Consider the following 23,733-nt stretch of genomic DNA (forward strand, 5'->3'; position numbering starts at 1 on the left):
GTTCAGAAGGACAATGATATAAAACATACTGTGAAAGCAACCCATGAGTTTTTTTTTATGGCAAAGAAGTGGAATATTCTGCAATGGCCGAATCAATCACCAGATCTCAACCCCTTTGAGCTGCTTTTTACATGCATAAGACAAAAATTAAGGCAGAAAAACCCACTAACAAGCAACAACTGAAGTCAGCTGCAGTTAACGCCTGGCAAAAGCATCACAAAGGAGGAAACCCAACATTCAGTGATATCCATGGCTTCCAGACTACAGACTGCATTGCCTGCAAAGAAATTTCTACAAACTAGAACATTTTATTTAGGATATTGTAAGTTTGTCCAAATTTTTTAGAGTCCCTGAAATGAGGAGGCTTTACAGAAAAAAGGTTGCAATTCCTAAATGTGTCACAGGATATTTTAGTTCAACACTTTAAATTAAACCTGAAAGTCTACACTTCATAAAGATTCAGTCACTGTTTAAATATTTATATTTTCTTAGTCAGTGACCGACACACGGAGAAGAGTCCTTGTGCAAGAACAGTATATGGGCTTTTTGGGGTTCAATAGGTTCAATACTTGCGGCTTTGGAGCTGGTAGGGGCCCCCTTGCCTCTTGGGCACCCGTTCAGCTGCGCAGGTTGCACGAGTGATATGCTCGCCTGTCCTCTAAGTATAATTGTATCCAAACTGGGGCAATAAGAGTACACTTCTTGGTTCATATGGTTGATCCTTTCCCACTCTGTGTTTTGGTCCTTGTTGATAGGTGTCATCATATCCAGAAGTATCATACACATGTCCTTATTTTAATTGCTGTCCATAATGGAGAATAACCGGTGGGCATAGCTACAGAGAGCAGGCACCAAGGCACTGAAAGATACTAAACCTATTCAATCAGTAACTTTCATGTGCGTGCCCAAAATAAATCCGTTATTAAGAATGTTACTCAATTATACAGAACAAGGATAATGCATCAAAAAGACAAGATTAAAAGTAATTAAAAAACACTAAATACACAAAGGAATTACTAAAGTAATGTAATCTCCAATCATTTAAACCTAAAAATAAGGCGTAGTAGCAAATGGCACGCAGCATCCACACAAATGATAGAAGGTAAGTGACGTGCTGATGCGGCTACAGTAAGAAACATCTAAGTTCTTGCAGCGCAAAGTGAAAAATGTGAGACAGAAATAGGCAGCAACTATTCCATTCAATGTATAATTTATCTGTATGAATAGCTAAGAATAGAAATAATGAAAAGAAGCAAATAAGAAAAGAAATAAATAACACATCAAGCAAGAAAATGAAAGCGGTTGTGTGGGACATGTAATTGATGGTCTATCTTTAGTATATATCATCAGTATCTAATTGGTGAGGGTGCGACATCCAGTACCTCTGCCGATCAGATATTCCCGGGGCCTGCGGCGTCCAGATGTGCTCAGATATGGAGCTGCACAGCATGGCTATGTCAAATGAATGGTGACCACAGCCGGGTACTGCACATCTTACCCTATTATTCAAATCAATAAGGGGCAGATATGCAGTGTCCGTTGCAGCCATTATGCTGTTGATGGAGCGGTGTGAGTTTGCTCTGTAACTGAGCATATCTGGCCACCACTGGCTCCAGGAGCACCTGATTGGCGGGGGTGCAGGATGTGTCGCCCCTTCACCAATATCATGTTCATAACCCATCCTAAGGATAGCACATACACCAAACAAGTCATCTTACCCTTACTCCTTCTTGTAAGGCTTCTCGAATCAGCATGGAAAGGCCTGGGTCTGGGCCATTTCAGAAAGCCCCAAAAAGCAGTGGAAATCTAGAGATGCAGGAATGCCACTAGAACAGGCGAAAGGATGATCAGCTTTAATGTATCAAAAACTAAAACCTCCATCTCCCGACCCCCACCCGACCCCCACCCTCATCCATCCCCCACCCCGTGCCTGGAGGAATCATTTTCCGGGGTCTCATTGACCTAGCGCATGGAATGGTTGATCATTCATTCCCAACAACAAATAAACTTTGTAGCTACAAAGTGGTTTCACTGGGAGGCCTTTCTTTCCTCTCCTCTATATCGTCACATTATTAAATAATCCTGATTAGTACCCGTGCTCTTTGTTCTTCTACCGTGTTTTTCCAAAAATAAGACACTGTCTTATATTTTTTTTGCCCCCCAAAAAGCACTAGGGCTTATTTTTGGAGGAGGTCTTATTCTTGGAGAAACACAGTTGGGGTTAAGTTTACCCCCCAAAAAAGCAGACCCCCCCCCCCAACTTCACAGGAGACTCATACTCACCAGACCAGGACGTCTGCATGGTTCCAAGGTCCTCCCTGTGATCTCCGGTCGGTGCTGCACGCCGTCCTACCCTGCTGCTAGCTGACATACTGACACACACAGCAGATCGCAGGCACACACACGGCAGATCTCCCACAAGGCAGATCTCCCACACGGCAGATCTCCCACACGGCAGATCTCCCACACACGGCAGATCTCCCACACACGGCAGATCTCCCACACACGGCAGATCTCCCACACACGGCAGATCTCCCACACACGGCAGATCTCCCACACACGGCAGATCTCCCACACACGGCAGATCTCCCACACACGGCAGATCTCCCACACACGGCAGATCTCCCACACACGGCAGATCTCCCACACACGGCAGATCTCCCACACACGGCAGATCTCCCACACACGGCAGATCTCCCACACACGGCAGATCTCCCACACACGGCAGATCTCCCACACACGGCAGATCTCCCACACACGGCAGATCTCCCACACGGCAGATCTCCCACACACGGCAGATCTCCCACACACACACACACACACACACACACACACACACACACACACACACATATACACGCGCACGCACACACATTTACACACGCACACATATATACACACGCACACATATATACACACGCACACATATATACACAGCAGATCACACACAGCCAATCGCAGATCACACACAGCAGATCGCAGGCATACACAGCCATCACAGATACACACATCCGATCTCAGGCACACACAGCCGATCACAGATACACACATCCGATCACAGGCACACACACACAGCAGATCGCAGATATATATAGCAGATCACAGGCACACACAGCCATCCACAGATACACACATCCGATCGCAGGCACACACATCCGATCGCAGGCACACACATCCGATCGCAGGCACACACATCCGATCGCAGATACACACATCCGATCGCAGGCACACAGCCGATCACAGATACACACATCCGATCGCAGGCACACACATCCGATCGCAGGCATACACAGCCGATCACAAATAAACATATCCGATTGCAGGCACACACAGCCGATCACGCGCACGCACACACATTTACACACGCACACATATATACACACGCACACATATATACACAGCAGATCACACACAGCCAATCGCAGATATACACAGCAGATCACACACAGCAGATCGCAGGCATACACAGCCATCACAGATACACACATCCGATCTCAGGCACACACAGCCGATCACAGATACACACATCCGATCACAGGCACACACACACAGCAGATCGCAGATATATATAGCAGATCACAGGCACACACAGCCATCCACAGATACACACATCCGATCGCAGGCACACACATCCGATCGCAGGCACACACATCCGATCGCAGGCACACACATCCGATCGCAGGCACACACATCCGATCGCAGGCACACACATCCGATCGCAGGCACACACATCCGATCGCAGGCACACACATCCGATCGCAGGCACACACATCCGATCGCAGGCACACACATCCGATCGCAGGCACACACATCCGATCGCAGGCACACACATCCGATCGCAGGCACACACATCCGATCGCAGGCACACAGCCGATCACAGATACACACATCCGATCGCAGGCACACACAGCCGATCACAGATACACACATCCGATCACAGGCACACACACACAGCAGATCGCAGATATATATAGCAGATCACAGGCACACACAGCCATCCACAGATACACACATCCGATCGCAGGCACACACATCCGATCGCAGGCACACACATCCGATCGCAGGCACACACATCCGATCGCAGGCACACACATCCGATCGCAGGCACACACATCCGATCGCAGGCACACACATCCGATCGCAGGCACACACATCCGATCGCAGGCACACACATCCGATCGCAGGCACACACATCCGATCGCAGATACACACATCCGATCGCAGGCACACAGCCGATCACAGATACACACATCCGATCGCAGGCACACAGCCGATCAGATACACACATCCAATCGCAGGCACACACATCCGATCGCAGGCACACACAGCCGATCACAAATAAACATATCCGATTGCAGGCACACACAGCCGATCACAGATACACACATCCGATTGCAGGCACACACACACAGCAGATCGCAGATATATATAGCAGATCACACACAGCAGATCGCAGGCACACACAGCCATCACAGATACACACATCCGATCACAGATACACACAGCTGATCACAGGCACACACAGCCGATCACAGATACACATATCCGATCACAGACACACACAGCCGATCGCAGATACACACATCCGAACGCAGGCACACACAGCCGATCACAGATACACATATCTGATCGCAGATAAACAGCCGATTGCAGACACACACACATCACGTCGCGTCGCGTGGCGTGTCCGGCCGCAGGTCCTGTTCCTCGCGCTGCACCGCACTGCGTCTCAGGATTCTCCCGGCGAGAAGAGATCGGTGTCGCTGGATGAAGTGAGTGTGTATGTGATCCGATGTTTTTGTGTTTTGTGATTTGATGTTTGCGTGTGATCCGATGTTTGTCTGTGCAATCTGATTGTGTGCAATCTGACTGTGTGTGTGTGTGTGTGTGTGTGTGTGTGTGTGTGTGTGTGTGAGCTGATGTGTGTGGGTGTGTGATCACTGCAGGTCCTGCTGTTCGGCGTCTGGTGAGTGTGATTGCCGGGTGCCGCTGTCTATAATGAAGTGTCCTGTAGTATCTGTAACTTTTTTAGCTGCAGGGACACTTCATTATTGATCCGGGACTAGGGCTTATTTTCGGGGGAGGGCTTATATTTAAGCCTTTCTCCAAAAATGCTGAAAATCCCTGCTAGGGCTTATTTTTGGGGGAGGTCTTATTTTTGGAAAAACACGGTACTTTCCGGTTTTCTTTCTTTTCTTTTCCGCTTAGGTATCTTCCCCGCAAGCTATCAGTTTTTTTTTACTAGCAATGCTAGTAATTGTTTGGATTGTTCAAGGACTCTGTCTGTGCTGGGCACTGCGTGTCTGGATATGTTTTGGTTTTCTTTTCTTGTGTAATTGCAATAGTCAATGGTTGTAAAACTCAATAAAAATTTGATTGTTAAAAAAAATTAAAATATCCAAACAGATTACATACAGAATTGTATAGGCAAATTGGCAAAGTGCCCCTCTCAAAACCAAAATGTTTCGGCGATGCCAATGGTTATGCCTTAATCATGCCATTGGCATTGCTGAAACGCGTTGGTTTTGAGGGCGGCACTTTGGAAATTTGCCTACTCAATTTTACATGTAATCAACTGTTTGGATGTTTTTAATTTTGGTTGCATTAAAGCTGATCATTCCTCTGCCTGTTATACTGGCATTCCTGCATATCCTAAGAATAGGCCATGAATATAAAAGTCACAGACTTTAAAACAAAAAATATGGGTTGTTGCTATATACAATGAATAAATATGTGAAGAGAATCTGCCTATATTCCATGATCCATCCTAAGACGTCCACGTGGAGAGATCTGTGTCTAGAGGAGCACGTCTGGTAAAGCCCCACATGTATTTTAGCATCTGAACATAGCGGCCTTATTGGTCGTCTTTTATTTGACATGTCATTGTGAAAAGTTCACCATTCTTAAGATTTCTGTTGGATGTAATCTTTAGGAACCTTTATTGTTTACTATTATTGGATATAAATGCGTGCTGGTCATGGGTTTGCCATACTCACAATGATGCCAGGACTTGTGCGGTGCTGCGGATATCCTTCATCGATGCTCTCATCATGTCATCCGATAATGTGATGTCACATGCATCGGTCACCGGCTGTGAGGTCCCCTGCATCGGTCACCGGCTGTGAGGTCCCCTGCATCGGTCACCGGCTGTGAGGTCCCCTGCATCGGTCACCGGCTGTGAGGTCCCCTGCATCGGTCACCGGCTGTGAGGTCCCCTGCATCGGTCACCGGCTGTGAGGTCCCCTGCATCGGTCACCGGCTGTGAGGTCCCCTGCATCGGTCACCGGCTGTGAGGTCCCCTGCATCGGTCACCGGCTGTGAGGTCCCCTGCATCGGTCACCGGCTGTGAGGTCCCCTGCATCGGTCACCGGCTGTGAGGTCCCCTGCATCGGTCACCGGCTGTGAGGTCCCCTGCATCGGTCACCGGCTGTGAGGTCCCCTGCATCGGTCACCGGCTGTGAGGTCCCCTGCATCGGTCACCGGCTGTGAGGTCCCCTGCATCGGTCACCGGCTGTGAGGTCCCCTGCATCGGTCACCGGCTGTGAGGTCCCCTGCATCGGTCACCGGCTGTGAGGTCCCCTGCATCGGTCACCGGCTGTGAGGTCCCCTGCATCGGTCACCGGCTGTGAGGTCCCCTGCATCGGTCACCGGCTGTGAGGTCCCCTGCATCGGTCACCGGCTGTGAGGTCCCCTGCATCGGTCACCGGCTGGGAGGTCCCCTGCATCGGTCACCGGCTGGGAGGTCCCCTGCATCGGTCACCGGCTGTGAGGTCCCCTGCATCGGTCACCGGCTGGGAGGTCCCCTGCATCGGTCACCGGCTGGGAGGTCCCCTGCATCGGTCACCGGCTGGGAGGTCCCCTGCATCGGTCACTTCTTGATGCAGAAGTGAGCTGAACAGGACTAAAACTTTATATTGAATTATCTCTACACTTTTATTTTTCTTGAATACAACACGGGACCCTTGAATGAATGGATACATGTGCGTTCTGTGTATATAACCCGCTGGCATTAATCACATTATTAAACTCCATGTTTGTGTGATTCGCCCACATTTCCATTAAGCTGCATCTGGCATAGTTTTTTTTTTAAATAATAAATCAGTGTTTGATATAGATGTTGGAAACATTTCGCTGATTGGACACAGGCACCCAAGGCAAATCTCCATGAATTGTGTGTACACCGCTATTTTGTGAACTTTTTAATGCTTTCTTTCACCTCATAAATCTCGGCAGCCACATCTGTTAGTTCTGCCAAGTGCAGGCTGACGTCTCTTTGTTTTATTGTGTGTCACCTGTCACAGAGACAGGTTCAATTTTAAGGTTTCTAATACTCTTATCCGCTCTGCTGCTCTCTAGTGCGGCCTCGAATGACTTTCTACTGACTTCTCGTTTCTTAGTAAACTTGTGCGGTTATTTGTCACACCCTCCTGAGCAGCTCCTTTTATCCAGAAGAGACAGACATGTGTGAGGTTTGTGTACCAGTCATGAATATTTTGTTTGTTTTTCCTGTTCTTTTCTGATCTCTTCTAGGCAATCCCTACTATGACAGTCTGGGCTCCCTGGGTGTAGGGACTTTGTTAGGAGCCGTATCAGCATTCCTTATATACACAAACACCGAGGCCCTTATCGGCCGATCAATACAACCTGAGCAAGTCCAGAGGCTTACTGAACTCCTTGAAAGTGACCCTGCTGTAAGGTATGGGCATTGTGTAGATACTGGTTTAGATGGTATAATCTAATGTTTTTCACCTTCTGATACTCTAGGTCTTTTCATGGGGAAGTGCTTCTTCTAATTGGCCGTAGAAATGAGCAATTTTGATTCTCGTATCAGTTTTCCAGCATCCAGTTTTTCTCTTCTACACCTAGCATTCTCACCCGGCCATCCTGGGTGTCGCTGAGACTTACTAGGCCATGAAAAGTATATCATGATGTCACACGAGACCTACTAAGCGCCAGATGCTCAGGACGTCAGGCACAGATGTGAAGACACTGGACTGGACTGGACACAGAGATGATAATGATTATATACACACACAGTTGAAACCAAAAACTTTCATGTGTAGAAACAATGATGCAATCCCTTGGTGAACACAGCACCTTTATTCACGGAAGGTATGTGTGGACCACAAACGGGTCTGTGTTTCTACACATGAATTTCTGCTTGGATGTAAAAATGTTTTTATACTCTTGCAAATTAAGATGAAGTTGTATATCCTGTAAAGCTGGATCCTGCTTTATTGTTTGATGGCCTCCATGCTACTCTACTCTTTTTCACCTATTGCCATTGATGGTTGGGTTACAGAATAGTAGCAGTGTTTCCATGTTTTCACCTCCTAGGGGAGCGCTGGCCAGGTCCAGCTCATTTGAACATTAAAGCATGTCGTTCAGACAATCCACTTCTGTTGTGTTGCCTTGTCCACCAGGCCATTTAGAGATTTTATACCTTTGATGATCTCTGAAGAAATCTCCTCCATTAGTTTCCCAAGTAGGTGGTGGGTCAGGGTGACAGTCTGGGCTCTTCTCCATTACAGAGGAACCTTCACTTTCCTTCCCTGGTTTGAACTTAAGATTATGAATGCCTGCTGAGCTCAGGTTTCTGCAGACTGAGTCCTTATATTCCGTTCTTTAATGCATATGCCCCCAGGCACAACCCATAGAATCTAGATAGACATTCCCAATGGTCTCCTCTTCTACCCAAATTCTTAAACATTTAATTTTACCAGCAGGATTGTCGGGTACTCATTTGGGTGGTCTACGGGCCTTTCAGATTAGGTTTGTTACATAGTTACATAGTTACTTAGGTTGAAAAAAGACCTAGGTCCATCTAGTTCAACCATTCTCCATCAATTATACATTTAGTCACTAAGTCATTTATAACCAACAATGTTGTGTACTGAGGAAATCATCCAGCCCTTTTTTAAAAGCTGTTATAGTGTCTGCCATTACTACCTCTTGTGGTAGGGCATTCCACAGTCAGAGCAGTCAGACTGTAAAGAACCCTTTCCTATTTAGGTGTCGGAATCGCTTTTCTTCCACTCGCAGTGAGTGCCCCCTGGTCCTTAGTACTGTCTTTGGAAGAAATAAGTCATGTGCCAGTCCTTTGTCTGACTAGGATTAGACCTTTAGACATTGCATTTCTACCATTATATTAGAAAGCCTCCTATTCTTGGGTGAGAACTTATCAGTATCGCTCCTATGTCCATATCCTCCATTTTTATTTATTTTTTCCTCTCTAATTCTTGCATGCATGTCTTGACCCATTGTTGACTCCCAAGGGCCAGGTTCCTGCCTTGGCTTTCCTGGTCCAGCAGAACTTAACTTGTAAGCCATAAGTCAGTACTGGAAGACTTGATTCTGGTCTTGAATGCCCTTCAGTCCTCTCATTTTGAACTGATTTGTCAATGGATGTGAGTCTTAGTTGAAGGTTAATACAAACAGCAGTTTCTTAAGTAGTGACCTAGGGGATTGCTATTCAGTCTTATGCAGAACTGGAATTAGTTTACCCACCCTTGTGGACAGTTTTAGGTTGTCCCATGGTTCCTGCATTCCCCAATGAAGCAGCTGAGAAATAAAGACTTTTTTAGTTCTCACCATAAAATTTATTTTTGTTAGTCTTCATCGGGGGACACAACACTCTCACTTGTTCCTTAAGGTGGCGGCATATTAACCCATGGTTCCTTTCCCTCCCAATAAAGGCTACAAGATAGATTTTTGGTACTGTAAAATCTTTTTCCCTATAACTGTGCTTTCAATAAGACAGCCGTGCAGCATTGTATTTTATTAAGCTATAGACTAACCCTATGTCTGCAGGTTAATGGCGTTTTTCGGACATGACATGTTTACTGCTCTTCCACCTCCCAGCTTCCTGGTTTCCTTGAGAGGAAAGGGTGGGTGCACTTTTGCTTGATTGACAGTTTGAACCATCGACATTGTGGTGCCGCTGGCCCGAGCTGTAAAGGTTTTAAAGTTCCTTACCCGATTGATATGCCACAGCTGGTATGGCTCCTCACATGCTCTATGTGGTCTTAGCTCACAGGATTCTCTGGTGGCGCGGCCCGCAGGGTTCTCTGGGGGCGTATTTTTAGGCTGTGCTTTATTTCTTTGTGAGGCACACCCCCTTATAAATACCATATTACTTAGGCCTATACTGTATCTCTGAAACAATTTGGCAGGTTAAAAAAAATAAAAAAAATAAAAAAATGCATGTGTACTCAAGAGCAGTGGGTATAAAATAAATGCAGAAACTGGCCACATTTAACATAGACCTTTTTCACCCTTAAACGACTGCGGGCCGTAAAATTATACAGCTGACTTGTGCCTACCAGGTACGAGCAGATCTGCCCGTACCTGTTAACCCCTTAAATGCTGCTGTGAAACTGTCACAGCGGCTTTATAATAGCGGTCGCAGTGTTCCGGTTACTCACCGCCAGACACCGGAAGTCACCTGACATGATCACGTGGATCCGATGGTTGTCATGGTAGCACAGGGTCATGTGATTACTTCTGTAGCTATCATGACTCACTTCCTGTGTCACACGGCCAAGAGCTGTGTGAGATAGGAAATGGAGATGAACATATCTGGTGTTCACAGCTGTGTAGCTGTGATCAGCAGATATGGAAGAGCAATCAGACTCCTGATTCTTATAGTCCCCTGGGGGGTACTAGTAAAGTAAAAGAGAAAACATTTTGAAAAATTAAAAAACACCCCAAAGTTCAAATAACCACTCTTTTTTCCCCATTGAAAATTAAAGGGTTAAAAAAATAGACACATTTGGTATCGCCGTGTTCAGAAATGCCCGATCTATCAAAATATAAAATCAATTAATCTGATCGGTAGAATGCGTAGAGGCAAACAAATTCCAAACGACAAAATTATGTTTTTTGGTCGCCGCAAATTTTGCGCAAAATGCAATAACAAGAGATCAAAACGTAGCATCTGCGCAAAAACGGTACCGCAAAAAAAAAAAAAAAGAAAACACGTCATCTTGAGACGCAAAAATAATAAGTAGTCACTGAGCCATAGATCCCGAAAAATGAGAACACTACGGGTCGTGGAAAATGGCGTAAAACATCCACCACTTTTTTTGGACAAACTTCTGATTTTTTTTTTTATTATAAAAGTAAACCTATACATGTTTGGTGTAGTACAACTCGTTCCCCAAAAAAGCGAGCCCTCACATGCCTATTTTGACGGAAAAATAAAAACTGATAAAGTATATTATTTTCCAACATTTTATTCTGCTTTAATTTTTCATACATGGGATCAGGTAAGTACAGCAGCTTACTGGTATACAGCCTTTTTTTCTCACACTTGCCATTTGTCAACTGAAACAAAAGTTAAAGGGAAAGCTCTCCATTAGGATCATTAGTAGGAAATGTCCTGAATTTATGTGGAGGTAACGCACAATCTATTGTTATAATTATATTGTAGGACGTATTGTGCATTTCTGGAGCACAGACGGTGCAGACCGATTGGGGCAGCTTAGGCAACCTGCGTTTTTCCTGTCCTTTTGGGGACTTTTATTAACAGCCGACCCTGCGCACAATTATTGCCCACGACATAAGCCATCGGAGGCCAGGATTAATTTGTATCCTATTTATCCGGAGCACATTTCATCTGCAGCGCGGTGGTAATTGCTGCCGGAGACCACTGACTCTATATTAACAGTCATTTCATCTGCTCTTTATTCTAATGATCAGGTTTTTCAATCCCATTTAGTGATTTCTGTAATGAAATAGTGCAGAAAACCAGGATATATGCGTGACACGTGTTCAGCTGATCTCTATAATATGTGTATTTCCAGGGCCATTCATGATGTAAAAGCCACAGACATGGGAATGAGTAAAGTACGATTTAAGGCAGAGGTGGATTTTGATGGACGTGTAGTTACCAGGTCATACTTAGAAAAGCAGGACATCGACCAGGTGTTACATGTAAGTTTGTGGCCTCCGAACTGCATTATTGTTTATAAGATGCATAAATCCCAGTGTGATAACAAAAAAAATGTTATCCAGCTTCTGTGTCTGACAATGCCACCCACATCCCTGAAGGATAGAAACCTATTGAGTGTGGATGGCCGATAAGGGAGAAGCCCAGTGAGGACCAGTCCCTCATCTTGCACCGCTCAGGACAGGTGGAAGTGACTGGTGTACTGTGGTGAATTGTCCGAAAACTTTAAGTCGTGAAATACTTTTCTTTTTAAACCGCAGAGAATTTTAAACCCATTTTCATAAATTAGGACCATTCATATCAGAACACTGTTGTCTTTCCTGTCCGTATCAGAAGTCACCGTACACAACATACATGTCTCAAAACCACGGAGGATGTTCAACTATCGCAAAACTCTTCTACGTTTGTCCCTATAACTCCCGCCTTTTCACTGAACGTATCATCTAGTTACAGACAATTAATTTAACACTTAATTTAAAAGCAACCATTTCGCTAGATCACTGTCGAATATCCGATTTTGTTGGTAAAGTTTTCAGCTGGCTTATTGATCGTTTGAATGAATTGCAAGGTGGCCATGGTGATCTTTTGGTCCTTCTTGTAAAGCTTGAAGGCTCAAATCTGCCAGAATGACTCCTCATTCAAGCTCATTAAAGTGAACCTGTCAGGTCTGTCCTTTTTCCGTGGTATCACACCCCTGTGGGCAGTGTGATACCATAATTTCCATGAGCCGATGTCACAACCGGAAATCTTGCTCATTCCCGGCTTCAGGCGTGCTCTGCGCATGGTCGGAAGCGCAGGAGACTTGGAACCATGCGCAGTGCGCTTGTGAAGTCGACAAGCATACACCCAGCCTTGGAGGACAAGTGGCGCTGTGGGAATGAGACACGCACAAGATTTCCATGAGCCAACGGTGACGTCCGCTCAATGGAAATCATGGTATCGTGCCCACAGGGGCACAATACCACGGAAAGCGGGCAGACTACTATGGTGAAGCAACGCCCTTGCGACTAGTCCCAGCGCTTCTTAGCATAGGGAAAACGTAAGTTATAAAGCTTGTTTTATACTTTGCTTTTGCACAATATTATTAGTTTATTTAGCCCACACATGTTCCTGTTGCTAGGTTTGAGGGCATATGGGACCTGACAGGTTCACTTTAAAGGGTTCTCGAGTGTTGTTCCTCCATCTGACGTCCATATGCCCAGTTATTGCTAGATAGGACATTTTCTGTTAAGGTTTATTCTCAACTTGCTGCCTTCTTCCCGGCTTTTTGCTTGTCGGGGCGGAGCTTGCCTGATGATTGACAGTTTGAACCTGTGGCACGTTTGCTTTGCTTGTCTAATTTGTGCACTCTCCTAAGCTTTGCCTCTGGATCTTAGAAGAGCACAGAGAGACTGTTTCAGAGCAGTAATTACGAGCTTTATCGATAAGAACTTGTGAAAACTGTGATCTGTGCTTAGGACACCGGCGACTGTTGATAAACTAGGTTTCCAGCAACCTAAGTATAGAGCTGCACGCAGTCAGATTAGTAGGATTTTTACTACTATGTAAATTTCTATATTGCTTGTTTTTACAAGCAGTTTGCAATTTTGCCCATAAAAACTTTTTGCGAATAGCTCTAAGGGACACGGTTACAAATTGGGACCAAGTACAAAATGAGATAGTAATGCGAGGCTACTTGCAACCATAAGTGACTTTGCGAAATTGGCAGAACAACCTAAAGAACACAAATATTTGTTTGAATTTATTCTCGAATTTCGGCAACACTATACTATACGCCAATGTGTGAAAATGCCGAGCGTCCGTGTTAGAAATCCCTCAGATTCTGTTCTCCCACATCTCTCTAGTTAAAATTCCTTCTTTATATCATGTAAAATGTTTCCTCTTCCCTTGTCAGGTCTGTGCCTTTGTGTTGCCGTCAAGATATCCTTAGCACGTTTTTCTTATCTTCAGATTTAGCCCTTTTCAGAGTGGCCACTGTACTATAAAGGCTCACAACTGCAATTTGTCCATCATTTTATATCAGACTGAGGCATTTGATAAACTGCCTGTCTGTATCCCCAGTATGGGGGCTTACTGGATGTGAATGTGCACAGCTACTGTTTAACTCCATATGAAATGTCTGAAGTGTCACCTACAGCCCCTCTACAGAAGCGGCTTACAGCACTGCATGGTTAACTTCGGCTGCTTTCACACTTCCTTCTTTTTCCATCAGTCACAATTGGTTTTGTGACTGATCTGTCGCAGATGGTGTTAAAACTGATGCGACGGATGCTGTGAAAAAATGGATCCGTTGTATTATTTTATTTTTTTTTTAGCCGGCAAAGGTTATTTGTCAGTGAAAAGCTATATGAACCCATCCCAGAGAGAGAGCTTTTCTAACCAGAAAGGAATTTACACATCTGAGCATGCTCAGTTGCTAAAAGACGGATCCGTCACCGGAATTCATCATTTGACGGATTCCGACGGATTCTGCCGCCCATAGGCTTCCATTATAACACACGACGGACGCCGACGCATCCGTCGCTGTCAGTTTTTTTTGCCGCACAGATAAAACGTTACATGCTGCGTTATTTCCGCCCGGCGGTCAGTCATCCCACAATTGATCCGTCACGTGGCGTATGCAACACAGGGCCATTAGTAGCAATTTGTCATTAATAGAAGTCTATGGGAAAAAACTAAATCCTGCAAAATAATTTGCAGGATACCGTATTTTCTGAAGGCGACGGATTGTGACTGATGGAAAAAGACGTAAGTGTGAAAGCAGCGTAAACCGCTAGACCACGCTCACTCCCGGCCGTCTCTCCGCTGTTACATGATAGCGGAGCTGTGCTTTTATTGCTTACATAGTGCTTGAGTTATGTATCGCATAAAGTGATGTTTGATAATGATTTTATCATTTTTGACGCAGGAAATTCGACAGGTGAAGACTCCAGAGGACTTGGAAGCTTTTATGCTTAAACATGGCGAGAACATCATAGACACACTAGGAGCTGAAGTGGACAGACTTGAAAAGGAACTGAAGGTAAGGAACAGTGGGAGTTACAGCTTTCTTACATGCAATTTCTTTTCTGCAAAGGGCCCAGAAATATGATTGGCCCTATGTATGTATGGCGCGTTTATCAAAACCAACAACCAACGATCTGTGTATGTATGGCGCGTTTATCAAAACCAACGATCTGTGTATGTATGGCGCGTTTATCAAAACCAACAACCAACGATCTGTGTATGTATGGCGCGTTTATCAAAACCAACAACCAACGATCTGTGTATGTATGGCGCGTTTATCAAAACCAACAACCAACGATCTGTGTATGTATGGCGCGTTTATCAAAACCAACAACCAACGATCTGTGTATGTATGGCGCGTTTATCAAAACCAACAACAAACGATCTGTCCTGGCTGCCCATACTAACCAGTCACTTACCATGGGCAGCAAAGCGGAGTTTCTACTTTAATCATTAACGGGCCATTATTATTATGTAGAAAAATAGTTGTGTCTCCTGTGTCGGCTTTGCAGCATTTCTTTATAATAATGACATTTTACAAACTTACAATAATGTGTGGTGTGCAAGACACATCTCGGGAACAATAAAAAATGTGCATTATGGAAGGTCTGTGTTCCAGCTATGGCAATAAGGTGAAGCTTCCCTTGGAAGCACAGGGATTTCTGAAATATTTACAGGCACCCCTCTTATGATGCTGATTCTTTTGGGGGAAGGAACAATTGGCCTTGTTGAATTTTAGCTTGCAGGATACTTTGTTCATTAATGGGTTTTGGCCTATTTTAAAATTATTTGACCCAGGTTGGACTACTATGTACTGATACCTGCTTGTCTCAGGTCTTCGTAAACATCCAGTTATGACAACACATCACTTCTGCAGCCATATGATTGGATGCAGCCTTTACATTTTTCATTCAGACAGATTGTAAAAGCCGCGTCTAATCACTGGCTATGTTATTACTCCATCGGATATTGATGCTGTGCAACACAGGAGCGAGTGCAGAGGAACGGTGCTGCTTTAGGAGGTATGTATAGGATTTTTATTACCCCACTCTGGGCTCAATTGATGGTAAGTTATAAAGTTGGAGAAAACCCTTTAAAGCAGATAGCCCTCATTGATGCTGATTCATCACAAGCTTATCTGACCACATGTGTGGGGGTGAGCTATTATAAATTACGCCAGACTAAGGGGTGCTTCACACACAGCGAGCTCGCTGCCGAGATCGCTGCTGAGTCACGCTTTTTGTGACGCAGCAGTGACCTCATTAGCGATCTCGCTGTGTGTGACACTGAGCAGCGATCTGGCCCCTGCTGCGAGATCGCTGCTCGTTACACACAGCCCTGGTTCGTTTTCTTCAAAGCCGCTCTCCTGCTGTGACACACAGATCGCTGTGTGTGACAGCAAGAGAGCGACAAATGAAGCGAGCAGGGAGCAGGAGCCGGCATCTGACAGCTGAGGTAAGCTGTATCCAAGATAAACATCGGGTAACCAAGGTGGTTACCCAATATTTACCTTAGTTACCAGCAGCTCTCACGCTGCCTGTGCTGCCGGCTCCGGCTCTCTGCACATGTAGCTGCTGTACACATCGGGTTAATTAACCCGATGTGTACAGCAGCTAGGAGAGCAAGGAGCCAGCGCTCAGTGTGCGCGGCTCCCTGCTCTCTGCACATGTAGCTGCATTACACATCGGGTTAATTAACCCGATGTGTACTGTAGCTAGGAGAGCAAGGAGCCAGCGCTTAGTGTGCGCGGCTCCCTGCTCCCTGCTCACACTGGTAACTAATGTAAACATCGGGTAACCATACCCGATGTTTACCTTAGTTACCAGTCTCCGCAGCTTCCAGACGGCGGCTCCGTGCAAGCGCAACGTCGCTTGCACGTCGCTGCTGGCTGGGGGCTGGTCACTGGTCGCTGGTGAGATCTGCCTGTTTGACAGCTCACCAGCGACCATGTAGCGATGCAGCAGCGATCCTGACCAGGTCAGATCGCTGGTCGGATCGCTGCTGCATCGCTAAGTGTGAAGGTACCCTTATTGCTCTTTTCTTTAGTGATTCTTTCTTGTGGGACTGCCCAGTGCCCCTTTTTGTATGCTAATTTGGGGAATGACTGCTGATTGCGGATTGCATCAGCCCCCTGCGATGTACTAGTTTACATCACTTGAAGGACAATTGTGCAGTTTAATTGAACTAGCAAACAGTGAGAGAACAGCCATGTTTGTCTCCCCCTTCCATCATCCTGTAGGACACAATACTCTGAAATGGGATATAAGGGATATAAAAAAGAGCCTGCTTTTGTCACCGTTGTGATTTTTTTCAGGCCTTCAGCCTAGGGACCATGGTTGCAGCTGGTGGATTACAGAACTGTTCCACTACCCAACACTGAGTCCACAAATTTGTTTGGAGAACCCAGGTTAGGACTATCTGGTCACCTGAACACATACCCTGCTGTGTTCAGTCAGCTTCCTAAGCTTGCTGCTACCCCCTCTGTGGGTGCTGCTGGCTGGCTTAGTGACCCTGGTTTCTCGAAGTCTTAGATGTTCTAATACCTGATGAGTCAGTGGAAGAGCAAGATTCTGTCACTTGCACCATATCTTGTCCTTGCTGGGAATATACTATATGCTGTTGTCTGTTGTTGACCCAATAAAGTGTTACCGACGTGTGGTATCCCCAGCTGGTGGTGTCTGAGTAGTGTTCTGCCCACGGGTGAGCAGTACAGGCATTCAGTGGGATGAGTCCCAATCCATGCAGTCCTTCTAAAGACAGCCAATCCGGCAGAGGAGAGCACCCCTGATCCTCGTGTCTCCATAATGGTGTCAGCGGAGATATTTTAGCATGGGCTTTAGAGGGCTGTCCCGGTTTATCACAAAAGCCTGCAGTCACTTTGTGTGACTGCAGACTTGTGAACCCTCGCAGCAAGTACTGGAAAGATTCTCCGATGCTGGAGGCGAGAGAGTGAGCATATGACTACAGGTATGTCATATATATATTCCTTCTAGCCACATCCTGACTATATGTGTAAGACCTCGCTCAATTAACCTGTGTTCTTGCCAAAATATGGCCAGGAGTATGCATGTTGCTCACTTGTGGTCACATGATTGCTTGGTTTCGCCGCCGGCACTGAAGAATACTCATAGCGCATGCTGTGTGCGATGTAAGAATTCACAACTTTGCAGTGATATAGAGTTGCTACAGCCCTTTGTGATAAGCCTAGACAAGCCCTTTAAGCCTCTGATATACTTTAGGTAGCTGTCGGTTCTTCAATGGTTTAGTAAAGGTACAGCTGCTCGTTCAACCAGCAGCTATCTCACTTGACTCTCCTATACTCGCTCCGCCAAACGTTCCATGTTCTCTCTAAATGATTAAAGAATTGTGAGTCCAAAATCTGAAATGCCAGATCCTTGTCTTACTTGATATAATCTATCAGGGTCCTCCATATACATCAAACTGTTACACCAATACTGCCGGTGTCTGCTAACCGTCTGATGTATATGGAGGACCCTGATAGATTATATCAAGTAAGACATCAGGGTCCTCCATATACATCAGACTGTTAGGAGACACCGGCAGTATTGGTGTGTTTGACCACCATTAGTCTGCATGAGGGCCTTAAAGAGAACTAACCACCAGGATTTTCACCTATAAACTAAAGTGTTATACTGGCGCTATCATGCTGATTCTATATATACCTTTAGTTGTGAGATCAGATGTATACTTTCTGAAATACAGACAAGTAAAGTTTGTGAAGTGCACTGTTATTTTGATTGATGGGTGCTGTAGAATATCTAATAGGTGGGTCGGGTTTTGCTAGTTATTCCTGCCCCTGTCTGCCTGCCTGGCCTTCCTCCCCTCTGTCCTTCCTCAGCGTGTCTGTTATTACAGACAGGAGGAAGGACAGGGGTGGAAATAACAAGCAAAATTCTACCAATGTATTAGATAATCTGCAGCACCTATCAATCAAATAACAGTGTATTTCTTAAACTTTACTTGCTTATACGTTAAAAAGTATACATCCGATCTCACAACTAAAGGTATGTATAGAATCAGCATGATAGTGTCAGTATAGCACTGGCTTTATTTTATATAGGAAAATCCTGGCTTGTAGTCCTCTTTAACTGTTCTCTGCTCATTGGGTGGGTGGTGGAGAATAGCTGACTGTCAGATGAGTGTTCAGCCGTCAGCTATTGAAGGTGTATGGCTTAACTGTGATTTCTATTTCCAGGGTATTTTCATTTCCTAAATAGTTGATTAAATGCATTTTGTGTTCCATGGTAATGCAGCCTGTAGGGGAGCACAGGGCCCGCGGTCACAGAGCCCCGGACTAAATGAACCAGTTACTTTTCTGACATTTAGCTTTCTGTTTCTGTAACAGCCTTTGCTGCTACTAATTTATAGTTGCAAATTTCTTCACTATTCAACTTGTCAGTTCCCTGGAGAGTTTATTTTCAGTTTTGTGTACATGTGTTTTACCATGCTGTGCTCCCACCGTGCTCCGGAGGAAGCCCACGTTTTCTCAGATGCTCCCGCTAATTTAATTTTTGGATTCTCGCCTGATGAAATAGCAAAAAGAACTTGCATCTTCTGACTTTCTAAATTGGCACCGGTCCTGTTGTCTAAAAACAAAGAAATAATAATTCAAAATGTGAATGAAAGTGCTTGCTTTTTAGAGCTGAATACCTGTGAACTAGTGGAAAATCTGTGAAATTATGAATGTTTTTGTTTAGATTTTTTAAGATCACAGGAAAGTATGAACACATCAGTTTTCTAATTTTGACTCCTCCAAATATTTTCCCACTTTTATTCTCCTCTTATAATACAACATTTATACTGTCCTTTTTTTTTTTTATTAAGAGTAGAGATGAGCGAACCTGAACTGTAAAGTTTGGGGTTCGTACCTGACACTGGCATTACAAATGATCATTGTTGGTGTTCGGGCGCTGTACGTATACTGACCACTCAAGCGAGCATCGCTGTGCTTGAATTCGTTCGGTGCTCGGCCAAGTGGGGGCGGCTTGTAGTCTCTGGCTCTCACTGGGGGTGAAAACAACGTTTTCGGATGTAGTGTGTAGAAAAAAATAAAAATTAAAAAACACCGCACTCTCCCCCCCGGGAATGTTCAGTTTATGGCTGGTTTTATGTGACGAAGAGCCGAAATGCCCAATCTGTGACTTCCAATGGAGTTCTTGCTCCGGGATCAAGGTTCTGGACAAGTTTGGGTCCCGAATTGAACTTTATCTAAAGTCCAGCTGAACCCGGCGAACGCGAACTTCATTGGGTCCACTCCTCTCCAATTAAGAGCTCTCCTAATGTAAGTCTGTTTTAGTTAAATCACTACTCCAGCATTTGTTTTTTACATTTATCACTGGAGTGGTGCTTCTAATCGAAGTTTCCTGCACTTAGTCTTAGGCTATGTGCGCACGTTGCGTACTGTCTGTGCAGAAATTTCTGCAGCAATTTGAACAGCACATGTGCGCTTCAAATCGCTGCAGAAAGAGTCCGTAATGAAAAAAAAAAGCCGATTCCATGCGCTCTGAGTGCAGCCCCTCCCATAGACAGAGCGGGGGATGCATGCAGAGCGCAAGAAAGATGTGACATGTCACTTCTTAGAACGCGCGCTTCGGGCAGCAGCAGAAGCGCTGCGCTCTAATACGCCACGTGAGCACGTCTCCTGCATAATCTTCATAGATTATGCTGGGGACGCATGCAGTTACGCTGCAGTGCAGATCGCAGCGTAACTGCATGCAAATACGCAACGTGCCCACATAGCCTTATACTTGCCCTCCGCTGTCTTCACCTTCTATCACTGCCATTCCTGTCAGTCTCTGGCTCTTTGACCTGCCAAATCTTTCCATTGTTTCATGGTTGTTACTTTTCAATGTAAGTCTATGAGAGCCTCTTTCTGGCTCTCATAGACTTGCATTGAGCGCTTGTGACGTGCCTTCTGACTGAAACTAGTCAGCAGTTGTGGTCACAAGATGGAGCTGTTGGATCCGTGTGACGCCGTTAAAAAAAGATATGAGTATAAGACACACCCGGGTCATGGATCTTCGATTAGAAGCAGTACTCCAGCAGTGGATAAAAAGCTGAAGTGGTGCTTTAAAGGAGTTGTCCAGTTAAGATAAATTCTCACCTATCCACAAGACTGGTATGAAGGTAAAGATTAGTGAGTATCCATCTGCTGAAAGACCACACTGATCGCTAGATGGGGGACATTTTACCTCTGTTAGGCTGGTTTCACATCAGCGTTTTATTTGCCGGTCGGCAAAAAAACCACAAAACGCATCTTACCGGATCCGTTGTCTGCTCAATGCAATGTCAATGGACTTGCGGCAACATGCGTTTGCGTGCGGTGGTGTCAGGAACTGGTGAGTTGCAGTTTTTTACCTTTTATCTAAAACGCAACTTGTTGCGTTTTTCACCTCCGTTCAAAAACTGCAACTCACAGGATCCTGTACATTGCGGCAGTAGCTGCAATGGATTTCAATGGGTGCCGGATCCGGTTTTAACAGTTGCGGTTGTATGCTGCAGGAAGGATCCGGTGTGCTGTACAGAACATGGCCTGAATATCACTCTCACACACTCACTCACAAACTCACACTCACTCATACACTCACACTCTCACTGACACTCTCACTCACATACACTGACTCACTCACACTCTCACTCACTCGTCCAGAGCTACATCCACACTTTCATGGCAGATTCAGCTCATTCCCGGTACGACTTTTTATTTTTTAAGTCATGTTAAAATCATTTCACCTGTCAATTGAGTGTTTTACGCATTTTTATGTGGTTCTCCATTTATTAATCAATGGTCCCAGTCTCCAGACCTTCTCCTCCCAAAGCATTTCTTTTAGTTACTGCAGCCAAATGCAGCAAGAAGTGTGCGGAGGATATAACCCGCTGTCTTATTATATGCTTTGCTGTCCTGCATATATAGTAACATTTTACCCCACAGAAATACATTGTAGATTATCATTCTCACCTTTTAAAACGTCTCTGTGTTGGAGTTTTAATAGCCATAATTAATTGCCAGTATGCCGTTTAACAGAATAATATATCATGTTTTGGCATAACGATAATTAAAGATTAATTATGTGATTATTATTGAAATGCTTTCTAATTTTATGAAAGATGGGCTCTTGTGTTTTAATAAAATTGCTATTTAAATGGTTATCAGCATATATACTTCAAGACATTGCAGTAGCGAGTATAGAATAGACACAAGACTGATACGCTTCTTTTAGGGGTTTACTTTATTTAAAAAATAAAACAAAAGTCAATAATGTCAGACACTCTATTCTCCAAAAATCCTAAAACATTTCCTTATTTTTGCAATAGCTAGTGATGAGCGAGCACTACCATACCCAGATGGGCGTGACTCGAGTACCTGAATATATTGGAAGTCAATGGGGAACTTGAGCGTTTTTCCAGGAATAATGCTTTAGTTCCCTATTGATTTCCATTATACTCAGGTTCTCAAGTCATGCCCATCTGGGTATGGTAGTGTTCGCTCATCACTGGCAATAGCTTTTTAATATAAGGGTTGCTCCCACAGGTCCAGCTCCCATGTGTTACTGCAGGGAAAAAATGTAGTAATGCATGCACTCACGCCCGGTGGAGTCGGAGTCACTGAGCTCCGGATGTAAGACGCGATCATGCATAAAGCAGAGTTGAGAGCAATGAAAACTATTCACATTACTCCTAATTGAATATATGGATCGTCCTGATGGGATAACTTCTTTTCATGACTAAGGCCACGCTCATATCAGCGGTATTTTGCTGCAAAACCAGACCCGTCAGAAATGCGTTTTAGCTCCGTTCATTTCCTATGGAATCGCGGCAAGATGCGGCCACGGTTGTGTATGATGCATGTGGCCGCATATTGCCGCGATTCCATAGGAAATGAATGAAACGCAATTGTAACTGATCCGGTTTTACAGCAAAATACCGCTGATGTGAGCGCGGCCTTACTCATGAGTTGTACATGTGGTTGGTGCGAGGCAGTCTCCAGTGGGCTTTTAGCCTTTACCTATTGCCCGTAGAGGATCATAGTGAGATATTTAGTACAACCACCGTTTTCCTAAGATCAGCAGTGGCGCTTATATAATAATACAGGAGGGGCTGTACATCTTAAACTTCACAAGCTGACCTAGGTCATGAAGGGTGTGTGTGTGTGTGTGTGTGTGTGTGTGTGTGTGTGTGTGTGTGTGTGTGTGTGTGTGTGTGTGTGTGTGTGTGTGTGTGTGTAGTACAGAGTATCTATGTGACCCTCACAAATCCCAATGATGCCAGGTTATTCATGATACTTCTGTGATAAAGATCCAAACCTATGAGGTTACTGAAACAGCTCTCATCAAAAAGCGACCCTTTAAGTCATAGAATTAGGATTATTTATTATGCTTCTCTTACATTGCACCATGATATTCTGCAGTGCTTTGCAGAGATTATCATCACTGTCCACATTGGGGATCACAATCTCAATCTCCATTCCTTAGCCGTATGTCTTTGGAGGAAACCCACACAATCACGGCGGGCACATACAAACTACTTGAAGATATGGCCCTTGTTGAGCGATGAATCCAAGGACCCCAGGGCTGCAAAGCAGTAGGGCTTAACTAATGATGAGCAAACTGCTTGGTAAGCGTAAAGAGCATCTTGATGCTCGAGTGCTCTGTACTTGTTTACTGACTATAAAGGAAGACAATGGGGAACTCAAGCATTTTTCCGAGTACCAAGCATCAAAATGCTCATCGTGCTTACTGAGCACCAAGGAATTCGTT

The 23,733-nt window shown here is 45.0% G+C and overlaps 1 protein-coding gene across 2 annotated transcripts in view; it reads left to right on the plus strand.

Moving 5' to 3' along the window:
- The window catches only part of SLC30A9 (solute carrier family 30 member 9), a 178,955-nt gene that overhangs the window by 133,454 nt on the left and 21,768 nt on the right, over positions 1-23,733 (plus strand). For both annotated transcript variants that reach the window (XM_075347000.1, XM_075347001.1), the window contains 3 exons: positions 7,531-7,696; positions 11,805-11,934; positions 14,859-14,972. In XM_075347000.1, coding sequence (XP_075203115.1) covers positions 7,531-7,696; positions 11,805-11,934; positions 14,859-14,972 — 410 coding nt within the window. The remainder of the gene's footprint in view (positions 1-7,530; positions 7,697-11,804; positions 11,935-14,858; positions 14,973-23,733) is intronic.

Source organism: Anomaloglossus baeobatrachus, chromosome 1, assembly GCF_048569485.1.
Source record: "Anomaloglossus baeobatrachus isolate aAnoBae1 chromosome 1, aAnoBae1.hap1, whole genome shotgun sequence".
NCBI lineage: Eukaryota > Metazoa > Chordata > Amphibia > Anura > Aromobatidae > Anomaloglossus > Anomaloglossus baeobatrachus.